The 13,233-nt window shown below is 29.9% G+C and overlaps 1 protein-coding gene across 1 annotated transcript in view; it reads right to left on the reverse strand.

Moving 5' to 3' along the window:
• Nucleotides 1-3,287: 3,287 nt before the first annotated feature.
• The window catches only part of LOC107456595 (complex I assembly factor ACAD9, mitochondrial), a 32,206-nt gene continuing 22,260 nt past the window's right edge, over nucleotides 3,288-13,233 (reverse strand). Inside the window, exons 15-19 of the mRNA XM_087165915.1 lie at nucleotides 12,310-12,436; nucleotides 11,056-11,133; nucleotides 9,585-9,713; nucleotides 6,969-7,041; nucleotides 3,288-3,429 (exon numbers count right to left, since the gene is read on the reverse strand). Coding sequence (XP_087022041.1) covers nucleotides 3,329-3,429; nucleotides 6,969-7,041; nucleotides 9,585-9,713; nucleotides 11,056-11,133; nucleotides 12,310-12,436 — 508 coding nt within the window. The 3' untranslated portion in view covers nucleotides 3,288-3,328. The remainder of the gene's footprint in view (nucleotides 3,430-6,968; nucleotides 7,042-9,584; nucleotides 9,714-11,055; nucleotides 11,134-12,309; nucleotides 12,437-13,233) is intronic.

Below are 13,233 nucleotides of genomic sequence, written 5' to 3' on the forward strand. Positions count from 1 at the left end.
ATTCTTTTTTTAAACCAAAAAGGATAATTTAGGATATTTATGATGTTAACTGATGTAATGTAACACTATAAAACTGTGCTTAGATTTTTATAAGAAAAAGTGTATTAATTCTATAAAAGACAGTTACTCGTTAATACCCTTAATATATGGTCGCATTAGATTTTTGTCTTAGTTCAAATATGTCTTTCTTGCGCATCAAAGAGGAAAGAAATATAATCGTTTTTTCTATTTTTATTTGAGATTTAAAAAAAAAAAAAAAAATAGGTAATAACTGGCTTTAGCTAGAATTTCAAACTAATAAAATTAAAAAAAAATCAGAAATTGTGAAAGATAGTTTGGTCAAGAAATGATTTTTCTTCTTTCCTTTTTTTTTCTCTTCAAAAACCCATATTTTACATATACTTATTTCAGTATCTCTTTTTTAAAGAAACCTATTCGTGTGATTCGTGATCATTATTTTGGGAGTTAGAAGTATTCAGAGAAGTATCAGGAGTTAGAAGTATCAGGAGTTGGGAGTATTCAGAAGACATTTTATTTAATTTATTTACGAATTTTAATTTGTGTAGTGATTTACAAAATTCAAAATTGTATTTTCTGCCTACAAAAGGCGAGAATATCGCATAAAATATTAGAATTAATATCACTTTATAATTTTTATACATTTTATTCTATACTTTCTTCTGTAAACACAACGTTTTTGTTACTTAAAATTAGTAATTGTTACGAGGGTTGCTACTTATATTTCTGGCCTTGGCAACAGTAAGTGTTGCTAGGCGGCCGCAGACGATTTTAATCGAAAGTTTGATATTTTTAAACATAAATTCAGCAGACGATTTACCATTCTAGCTTCATTTGTGTTGTTGACAGTAAATTGAAAAGTTCTTCTCTTTCAAAAAATGGAATTGAATCGTGAACATTTTCGTGCCATTATTTTTCATAACTTTCGACGTGGATTGTCAAGACAAGAGTGCTTCGATGAACTTAATTCTTTATTCAGCGATAAAGCGCCATCCACAGCACTGTAAAAAATTGGTATAACGAATTTAATCGTGGTCGATGTTCGATCCAGGACGAATCCCGTGCAGGTCGTCCAAAATCCGTTGTGACAGAAAAGATCGATGCTGTGCGTGAACTGATAAAGCAAGATAGTCATGTGACATACCGTGAGATAGAGGCGTCTTTGGACATTAGTATGACTAGCATCAATAAAATATTGCATGAACATTTGAGCGTAAAAAAAATTTGTTCGCGTTGGATCCCGCATAATCTGACAAACGCTCAAAAAAAGGCTTGTGTCGATTGGTGCTAGGAAATGTTGGAAAAATACGTTCAAGGTACATCAAAGGCTGTGTATAACATCTACACAGGTGGCGAATCATGGATCTATGCATATGAGCCGGAAACAAAACAGCAATCAACTGTATGGGTCTTCTAAGACGAGGCAAAACCAACAAAAGTTGTTCGAGGAAGAAGCACATCGAAACAAATGATTGTCTGTTTCTTCGGCATTAACGGTCATGTGGCAACAGTGGCGTTAGAGCAACGCAGGACGGTTAATTCTGAATGGTACACGATCATTTGTTTGACAGAAGTCATCGGAGAAATTCGAAAAAAGCAGAAGAACAGCCGAATCATTCTTCATCATGACAATGCGAGCTCTCACACATCGACTCAAACAAAGGCATTTCTGACGGAGCGAAAGATCGAACTGATGGGTCATCCCTGATTTGGCACCCTATGACTTCTTATTCCCACACATCAAAAATAAATTACGTGGACAACGATTTTCGACCCCCGAAGAAGCGGTTGATGCATTCAAAACGCATGTTTTGGAGTTACCTCAATCGGACTGGAAAAAGTGCTTTGAAAATTGGTTCAAACGCATGCAAAAGTGTATTGATCATCATGGAGAATATTTTGAAAAACAATAAAACCAATTTCGATCCTACATATTTGTTTTTTCATTATTAGGCCAGAAATATAAATAGCAAACCTCGTATAACTAAAAGTATCTTAAAGCAAAATATTAGTGCTAGGGAAGTTTGTCGCAGAAAGGGCGAAAAAATTCTGCCACAGGGGTATCATGAATGGTTTTGTTAATTTTTATGATGCTAAAAATATGCTAGTTATAGAATCATTTGCTTCGCAAATTGCATTTCCCTTCCACTTTTAGAGATTATTTTTAAAGAAACAGAGAGAAAACAGAATTTTTGGGTAACAAACTTCTTTTTATAGTTATGTTTTGTAAGTTGTAAAAACTTGAAATTTTTTTGCTTGTTCCAAATGAGAATTTGTTGAAGCATTAACACAAGGTGACACCAACCATAAAAGATTTTATACAAGTTGTAAGATCAATGAAAAGATGGTGTAAACTCACTAGCCTGAACTAATTGGCCCTAAGTCCCTGTTAGCATTATATTAGAAATTTTTTATTTTATTTCCAATGAGCTGCACAATCGGTCTTGCCGATGAGCAGACCTAGTGCGTTCTCCAGAGGTGGTATCCACTCTTTCAGGACCACCACAATGGGTGAGATACCGTTGGTCATGTTAATTTGGACGTCTAGTTTCTGCCACACTAGATGGTAGCACCGAGACTCTATGTTAGATTAAATTAGAAATTTAAATCACCTAAAATTTCAACTGTTTTCATAAGAGTACATTTACTTGAGAAATATTATTAGATGCGACATAAGTTAAAAAGTATAAGTGAGTAGCTTGCAAACTAATTTACATAATTCAATTTATAAAATCAATTTATAAATATTGCAACACAAAATTCATGTGAACTATAGTAATAGTCATTTTTTTTAAGCAATGTATCCCAATTCATTATCCATGGTTTAAATTTTATAATTGAAAATCAAGATTGCATAGTCTCGTAATTGAGCAGTAATTTTCCCATCACTACAGAGCAAAATTTATTTGTAAGGATTTTGAATCATGAATTAGAACATTTTCATTCTATTATTGTTCTCAGTTTGTTGATGTCACAAAATCAATTAAATGCAAATTTTATTTACACATCATGCACACATTGCAAATTACTTATATTTTAGTTTTTCTCATGGTCTTAAAATTTCTATTAATTTATATCAAGTATCTGAAATTTGAATAGTGAATTTTTGTAACTTTATTGCAATACAACTTCAATACTTTAATAATACATGTTTTCAGATTTTAAATCATGTGGCTCATAAGTTTTTCCCATTAAATGTAATTTTTTAAGAAAAAAATAACACAGTCATAAAGTGTGTCATTAAAATTAAGTGAATGGAAGCAGCATGATGAGGAATTGATTAATTTTATTAAAAACTATCACATATAATCTAAAAATTATGTTTTAATGGATGCTCTGCAAAATAACCTTTACAATCAACAATTTCTGATCCAATATTTAAATGATTGGCTTCATTGTTTTCATTTACACCTACAAAGAAGAAAGAGAGATGAAATTATTTTATGAAAAATGCATATAAAAACATTGATCAGTGTGATTTTGTAATTAAACGATATGTAAAAAATATATAGTAATCTCAACGGGGCTCAATGGATTGCTGATAGGGAACAATCAGAATGGCTAAATAAAGCCAGCGAGACTCATTTCTATACTCTGTGATTAGACTTAGTTATAACTTTTAGCACTGTTGCTTATAGGCATGAAAACACTCCTAAGTCATTTTAAAATGACCTAATCATTTTAACTATAAAATTAATTTTTTTCAAAAATTTTCTGAATATTTATGCAACTAAAGGAGATTATCATCAACGTTCCTTTAATATAAGAAATATATTTTTGCAACTTTTCTTCGATTGTTATTGTCAAGAATAAAAGGATTAACAGTCTTTCAGAAGAAAGGCAGAATTATATATAAGATATATATTTTTGCAACTTTTCTTCGATTGTTATTGTCAAGAATACAAGGATTAACAGTCATTCAGAAGACAGGTAGTGCAAGAATTATGTATAAGAAATTAAATTTTGCAACTTTTCTTCCATTGTTATTGTCATGAATAAAAGGATGAACAGTCATTCAGAAGAAAGGTAGTGCTAGAATTCCTTGTTTTGTCTTAGGCGAGACAGGCTTCAAGCATTAAGAATTGAACCAGTAATCTAGATTGATCGAGACATCTTCTTGGTATCTAGATTGATCGAGATATTTAGATATCTATTGAGTTGCAACACATGCAAAACACTGTTAAAACGCTTTTTTGGTGTAACGTGGAAAATAGAGTAAACAAATCCCATTTTAAAGCATGTCATACAGATTTTTTTATGAATTGAAATAGAAAGTTAATCTAAGTTGAAGTAAGTCTAATAAATAAAAAAAACAGTAAAAAAAAAAGAAGTTTAATACAATGATGCATTTAATTCTCTTTCTTCTCACCCTCCCTTCAAAAATGCTTTCAATATGTTTTTGCCTCTGCATAACCTAGATAAAACACACATTCTTATAAAATGATTATTTTTCATTATAGTTAATTAGTCTATAATACTGGGGTGATTGTGAGCCGAAGTCAAAATTCCAAAAAATTTCTTGAGTTCAAAAAAAATAAATAAATAAATAAGTAAATAAATAAAACAGTTTTAATTGAAAAATTAGAAAAAATTTAATCAATTTTTTTTCTTCCTTTTTCTCAGTATTTCTTAGTTTGCTTAAAATATATTTAAAATTTTACACATACCTATGATGACCTGGAGAAGTAATTAAAATTTATAAATATGTCTTTCTTTCTTGAGTTTATGATTATAACAACTGTTTACTGATAAAAAATGAATATTAATCACAAATATAAGCTTATTAAGTATCTCTCTGGCTCTCCCTTACAAACAAATAAAATAAACTGTGTTTTTAAGTTCCATCTTTGAAAATTTGATTTCCGGAAACTTCTGTGATTAATGATTTTTTGAAACATCTGGACCTTCGATCTCCAGAAGCATTCCGGATCACTGTTAGCAAAAATTCCGGAAATCTGGATTTTTCCGGAGCACAATCAGCCCTGATAATAATTAGTTTATTAAAATTATTAATAACATACATTCTAAAATTTGCGTTAAACGAATGCTGTGGGAAGAATTAAAAACTTAACTGAAAGTATGATTAAAAGTACATGTTTTATTTGCTTCAAATTATGAACTGATCAAATAACAAATCGATCAATTAATTTTACTAAAATTAAAATCTGGAATTAATATGCAGTAGGCTTCTGATTATCTGGTTTTTGTGCTATCCAGCCTGATAAACCTTAAGAAACATGGGAACTGCATATTACTATAAATTAACTTCTGATTATCTGGTTTTGGTGCTATCCAGCCTGATAAACCTTAAGAAACATGGGAACTGCATATTACTATAAATTATCTTCTGATTATCTGGTTTTGGTGCTATCCAGCCTGATAAACCTTAAGAAACATGGGAACTGCATATTATGTACTATAAATTATCTTCTGATTATCTGGTTTTAGTGCTATCCAGCCTGATAAACCTTAAGAAACATGGGAACTGCATATTACTATAAATTATCTTCTGATTATCTGGTTTTAGTGCTATCCAGCCTGATAAACCTTAAGAAACATGGGAACTGCATATTACTATAAATTATCTTCTGATTATCTGGTTTTGGTGCTATCCAGCCTGATAAACCTTAAGAAACATGGGAACTGCATATTACTATAAATTATCTTTTGATTATCTGGTTTTGGTGCTATCCAGCCTGATAAACCTTAAGAAACATGGGAACTGCATATTACTATAAATCGCTGAAGTGGGAAAATGAGGAATGCTAAAAGGATCCTTTATACAACTCCATCTAGTCATAAATTTTCACATAAATTTTTTATGTTAAAGTATACATTATGTATTTCTTATTATATAGGAAATTGGACCTTTATACTATCTTGCAATTGAACTTTTGTCCTATCAGGCAATTTTGCTGTCTGGCCTGCCCTTCCGCCATATTAGACAGCATAGTTAGAGGCTTACTTACTGCAATTTTTATTATTGGCGAAAAAAAACTCTTCTATGTAAAGAGTTTTTTTTCCCCCACAAATAGTAAAACTTTTTATTTAATTGTTAAATTAATTTAATTAATTATTATAATATTAAGTTTGTTTGTTAAATGAATATTTGAATTTCTGATTGGGTCTGGTAAAAAATAATCAGGGTTCTAATCGACACAATGAATATTTAATAATGGACATTTAATATAAATAATTCACATTAATGCCATCATTCTTACAACTATGAATTTGAAATAAAAATGGAGACATTATTAGGTAAAATAAAATTAAAAAAGAAATATTACATGTTTATTGTGCAATAATTATTAAAAATTAACAACTTTTTTTAGCAATCACAAATACTAACTTATTTTTGAAACAATTTTTTAAGTACTAAAAAAAAAAGTAAAAGAAAACAGGCAGAATTTAAAAAAAACCTCAGCTAAGTGAAAAAAAATATCTTGTAATTTTTGCAGTATGATAAATTTAAAAAAAACAAACAAAATAACTATTAAAGTGTTGATTTTTATTAAACATAAAAAAATATTAGAGACAACTAAATTGTTTTATTAGATGAATATTAAAAAGCATCTTAAAAAGGCGTTTTCCAGTGAGGTTACTATTAACTTTACTAAAAAAAAAAGTGTTAATATAAAAATGCCAAAAGGCATACATCTCCCGTTGCGATTTTGGGAGTGATGTAAAAAAAATTATATTTTTGAAATTTAAAATACAATTATTAAAAAAAATTTAAAACATAACAATGACTGAGCTTGACAGCAATGATGAATGATAATGAAAAGAGTGAGTTTTGTTTATAAAACATTGAAAGAGTGAGTCTGAATTCACAATAGATTTAGATGAGTATTATTAAAGGATTGAAAGTGTAACGTCTTTAAAAGTCATATTAAAATGCTGGGAATATTTTAATATTATATTGGGTAAGAAAGAATAAAGAAAAAAGTCACCTAAAACAATAGCGCCCATATTTTCTGTCAGCTTATCTATTATATCATGACAAAAGGCGCCTGCCAGTATAAGCTAAAGGAAAGAAACAATAAAATGCATTAATCACATTAATATACTATGTTTTAAAAAAAGTTAATACAGAGAAACCTGTGTAATTTGATCAGTTGTTGTGTATTTGGTTAATGGTCAGCTGATGGCGGGCAGTGAATCACTGTTTTTATAAAAGTTATATATATATAATAAATAAATAAATACAAGAAAACACGAAGAAAGTTAAGAAAAACAATAAGTTTAATTTATTGCGCATAAGCTGCAAGTAAACAATACTCATTAGATAAGCTCAAAATGAAGATAAAACAAAGAAAAATTATAGACATATGAAAAAGGGGAGGAAAATAATGATTAAAAAAATAACAAACTGTTTAAAAAAAAATAGCGGATATAATCGTGTGGGCTGATGAAAAGATTATCTCGCTTTTTTTTAAAAATAAAATTCCATCCTTTTCATATGTCCGTAATTTTTCTTTGTTTTATCTTCATTTCAAACTTCATCTCTTCACACCAAACACTATTTTTCTTAAATTTGAAAAAAAAAAAAAAAACTTTTTCTGCAAGAAAGAAATTACGCAAGTTTTCCCCATTTTTAGAGCATGCAAATTTTTTGCCTTACCCATAATTAAAATAATGTTAAGCTATATCACCACTAAAGAATCAATCTTTTTTCTGTCACCTTGCCTTATGTATTATCTAGAATTACGAGGCCTGTCTAAAAAGTATTCGACCTTTGGCCGGAAAAAATATTTCGAATACCTGACGAAGTTGGGACCCTAAGCCCCTTCAAAGTAGGCCCCTTGTGCTTGCACATACTTTGCCCACCGATCCTTCCACTGCTGGAAACACCTCTGGAAGTCTTCTTTTGGAATGGTGTTCAGCTCTGTCGTCACGTTCAGCATTATTTCTTCTCTACTCTCAAAACTGGATCCTTTCAGTGGCGTCTTCAATTTTGGTTACAACCAGAAGTTGCAAGGAGCCAGGTCCGGAAAGTAGAGAGGTTGGCGAACGGTTGTAATTCCATGTTTGGCTAAGAAAGTGTGGATCAATTGGGATGAATGTGCAGAGGCGTGCTTTTTGTTCCGGCGACAACAACTTTGGTACGAATTTTGCAGCCACTCGGTTCATGTTTTGTTCAAATCTTCATGCAAAATTGCATGTGCAGAATCTTTACTCACTCCAACTTCTTCTGCAATTTCCCGCACTGTCAAACGACGATCTGCCATCACCAAATTTCACAACATGTCAACATTAACTGCACTCTGAGCAGTTTGAGGACTGCCACAACGTTTCTCATTCTCCGCTGATGTGCGGCCATCTTTGAATCGGTAGAATCACTCCTTAATTTGTGTTACACCCATCGCTTCTTCTCCAAACACCTGCTGAATCTTACGAATTGTTTGGCTTCGAGAATCACCAAGCTTTTGACAGAATTTCATGCAGTATCTTTGCTCAATTCGTTCAGCCATCTTGCGAGAAAACTAAATCCGATGAACACTACGAACAGCACCTTACTTGGCGGCCACCAGCCAGCGAGTTGCACAAGCGAACACAGTGAAAAAATTCAGTCGTGTGCATTAGGGTTCCTCCTTCCACTGTGCACTAAGGCGCCACCTTAGAGTCACTACTTTGCGCAGGAAAAATTAAGGTCGAATACTTTTTAGACAGGCCTCGTATGTATGTATCTAGAATTATATTTATATCAAACTTTCTAAAGTATTCTCTTTGCATAGTAAAAATATTTTTTTAAAGTTTAAATAAATATCCTTGTAGAGAGTTGCAGATTATTTAACTATTTCTATATAATTGAAAATATTCTAAAAACAATTTACGGTGTTAAACTTCATTATTAGGGTATTTTTCCCATAAATAGACAACTCTCGTAAGCAGACAATTTTTTCAGTACTAAGAGTGTCCATTTAACCGAGGTACAGAGTACCAAGATAAATGCATACATTTATTTTTCTCTATTAGAAGCTGAAGGAGAACATTAAAATATCCCTGAGTATCAAATTACATGGTTGCTTTTCTTGATTGTTTAATTGTAATTCTTCTCGTTTTAAAATTCTCTGTATTGTGTACCAATATGCAGAATAATAATAAATGTGAACATAAATAAATAGATAAAAAGGTAGCAAATTCATATTTAAAATAGTGACTTCCTTTAAGTAAAAAGAGACACAGAAATATGGAAGTCTATTTCTTTATTTACTCTATGAAATGAAAAGTTTAAAGTTTCAGATATATATTATACAGTATAAATTAAACAGTAACATACTAGACCAGAACAGAGCAAGTACTGAACATGAACTATGACCTCCTCCAAGCAATCCAAAACATCAATCACGTCACAGTTACAATCACAGTTATTTCTATACAGTTAAAACACATATGTTACATCTGGCTCCTAAGAACCCATAATTTTACATAAGTCTATAAGAATTACTAGTAATTTAATAACTGAAGGTGCACAAATATAAGCAAAAAATGCTAGCTTTGGAACAGTGCAACTAATAAATAGAAACATCAAACCAAAAATAGATAACTTGAGACCCAAAACTTACTTCTTGATGAGAGTTCTTCATTCCTAAGCAATAGGACCGAGAACATCTAGACAGAACAGCTGCAAAGGCGTAGAGATCAGCTGCAGCATCAGCTAACCGCCATGGATCCAGCTGGGTTAATATAACTTTCTAAAAAGAACAAAAAAAAAAGTATGCAGTTAATACGAGCAAACGTGCCACACGTGAAAGTGAGACTAAATTGAACAGGAGTTTTAAATTAAACATTTTTTTTTTTGTTGCAAACATCAAATATTCAGTTTTAACAAAAATAGTAGCTTTGACTAGAAGCACGCAGTGAACAATTCCTGTTGAAATTAGGTGATGATTTAAAAGAAAAATATATGAATGTTTTGTTTTCTTATTCTTGACAAAATGGTTTTATGAAGTAGTAGGAATTGTGTAGCCCAACCATTAAAAAAAGGTGAAACATAGAAATATATGGTATGCTGTGGTCCTTTTATGAAACCAGATATATATTCCAATCAAATTTCAAAATTAGTTACAAAGTTCATCAGCAGAGAGTGCTGCTAATTGGGAAAAACAATAAACCTATGTTCACAAAATAACCCATATTAACAGCAATCACCACCTGAGCACAAAAATAGGAGATGTCTAAATATTGCAGTAAAACATTGTCCTAAAGTTTTTCTACAACTGTAATAAACTTTGTAACATGATCGAGATAAATGACCTGATTTCATATGCAGAAAACGGTATACTATACATTCTACTTCCCAACATTTTTCTTGAAATGATTTTTTAAGTCATTAGTTATTTTTGGGACACCTAATATTAAACTGCATAAAAGAACGAGAACAAGAAAACTATGCCCTAATTACACTACTGGTGCTGAGATATGAAAATAAATTTTGTGTTTATACTTTTTAAAGTTTTGTGAGCATAAAAAAATATTAAATATTATGCATATTGAATAATATTTTCAGAACTTTTTTACTTCAAATAAATGTGTCTCATTTTTAAATAGACTGATTAAACACATTTGAATTTATATTCCACATTTAGATATATAACATTATAGGGTAAGGCATCAATAACGTATAATAATGTATGTACCATAAAAGTTTACAACAGCACAAAAGCAATAAATAGTTATTAATTGTAATTTATTTACTTATTTATTTATTATTTATTGTGACATAAATAAATTAGTAATAATAAAAACTTTAACAATCTACAGTTTCTTTTTTTTTAATGAAAATCATTTTTTTTTGGTGAAAATGGCTGTTTTGTGTCAGCAACTAAGTTGAATTGCAGAATAGACTCTAATTCCGTTTAAGCTACGTAGGAGTATAAACTGTAGTAGTTTAGAAAAATAGCAATTATGAAAGTATAGAAATCAGTAAATTGCATAGAATAATATAAAAGGTGATGCTTTTAAAATTTACAAAAATAAATAAATAAATCACTATTAATTTAATACGGAAATTAGATACAATTTAGCTTGACTTACTTGTCCATGATGAATAAGAATGCTTTCGACACAAAGTTGAAATTCTTGAAGTTTTTCTTCAAATCGATTTCCACATGTCTAAATCGATGGAAAAAAGTAAAATTTGAACAATAATTTTAGATGAAGTACACATGCATTGCTATGACCATTTCATACGATTTGAATCTTTCATCGGCAATGTTATTGATAGATTTTGATGACCTAAGAAATTCCCTAAAAATGTCAATAAAAATTCCCTTCATACAAAAAATGCCTTATTTTCAAGTAAAAATATTAAACTAAAGCAATGCTTGTCTCTCAGGCATAATTGTGAGCCATACTCCAAAATCCTGAAAATTTCTTGAATAAAATTATTAATGACTCATTTCAAAAAATTTATGTCCTTACATATAAATTTAATTTTTTCAAAACATGAAATTCTAAATAAATTATATACAACATAATTTGATTTATCATATATTTTTTATTTTATATCCGTCGTTGAACAGCCAACCCGATTTTGGGTTTACGACTACTTATGTTAAACTACGTAGCCTTGAAATTTTGAACCAATCTAGAAGACAAGGAAACTCCTGGATCACTACCCCCAGAGGTATTGATTTGTAATGGGAACATAGAGGACTTTGCAACTTGACAGATTTAACGCACATCAGTCACCATTTACTACACGGGGAGTCTTCGGCTGGCAGGGATTGAACCATGCAGCATAATTTAAATGAATAATTATGTATAAGTTTACTTTTATCTCTAATCTCATTTATTATTCTACCAGAAAATAAATGTACAAATGAGAGATGCCAAGTATAAATTCTAATATTTTTAAATAAAATATACAAGAAATTTTATATATAAACGTGATCGATGATTTCTTGAACTTTCTGGACCTTTGATTTCCGGAAACTTTCGGATTGCGGTTAGAGAAAAATCTGGAATTTTTCTGGAGCACAATCAGCCCTGGTCTTTATAAAATTACTTCAATTCATGTTATAATATCCAAATCAATGCAATATATGATCAACTCTCATTAAAGCTAGAAATAAAAATTTTATATGCTAAAATAACAATCCATCTCTAAATGATGTCATACATCATAAACCAATAAATTAATACTTCAACTTACAACCTAAATTTTTAGTAGTTAATGGGTTTAATTAATGGCAAATATCTTTTCATTATACAATCAGATAATTAAAAATTAGAAAAATTCAGCATAGTTTATTTAAGAAAAGAAAAATAATTAATTGATAATATTACCACTAATGATGGATGAATATGTCCAGCAATGTCTTGAGAATATTTGTACATTCCCTTTGAAACCTTCCAGCGCCTAATGAAACCACTCACAGCTCTCTTTGGAAAAAAGAATGTATTACGTGATTCCCTATAGAAAAAGAATTAGATCAATAATTTATTTTTCATAATGCAAAATGGACAATTAGAGGAAAATATCAGTCCAAAATTTTTTAAAAAATAGAAGGCAAAACTTTGTAGCAAAAGTATGCCTTTATTTATCTTATTTACGTGATTAAAAATCTATAAGTCGAGTCTTCTATTAATATGGGCTAATTTTTTTTGAAGGGGAAGAAATAAATTTTCATAATATTTGGGGAAGATAATAAGGTTTCTTAAAAATAAAAAAAAATAGTTTTATAAATTTTTTTCAGGATGGAATATAGAAGCTTAAAGGATAATAACATTAAAAAAACAAAACTTTTTTGGTTAAACTATTTAAAAAAGAGAAGAAAAAATTTTGGAAATAAATATTTAATTATATTTATCTTGTTTATGTGTTTGAAATTTTTCTGTGGATCTGTTCTTTGTTTGGATCCATTCTTTTTTAGGAAAAAACAATGAATTAAATAGTTTTTTTTTTCAAAAAAATTTTGGTACAAATCTAAATCCAAATTTGTGGATCCACCCACACTCCACTTAGAAAATAGAATGTTCTGGACACACACAAAAATCAGGATTATCAGGGCAACTATAAACCCTGCATATTTAAAGTGTGTCCCTCAAACCTTTAAGTCAGCATTCTGGAACATTAAAATCTGATAATTAGTTTAGAGGCTATTTGCCTCTTTTTTTGTCATTTGCACAATTAAACAGTTCTAAAATATTTGTGCTTATTATTTCCAAGAAACATATTTTTCTTGTTCTAAAACAGCAATATCTTTTTAA

Source organism: Parasteatoda tepidariorum, chromosome 1, assembly GCF_982258835.1.
Source record: "Parasteatoda tepidariorum strain Cologne lab strain chromosome 1, Ptep-v5.0, whole genome shotgun sequence".
In the NCBI taxonomy this organism is placed as follows: domain Eukaryota; kingdom Metazoa; phylum Arthropoda; class Arachnida; order Araneae; family Theridiidae; genus Parasteatoda; species Parasteatoda tepidariorum.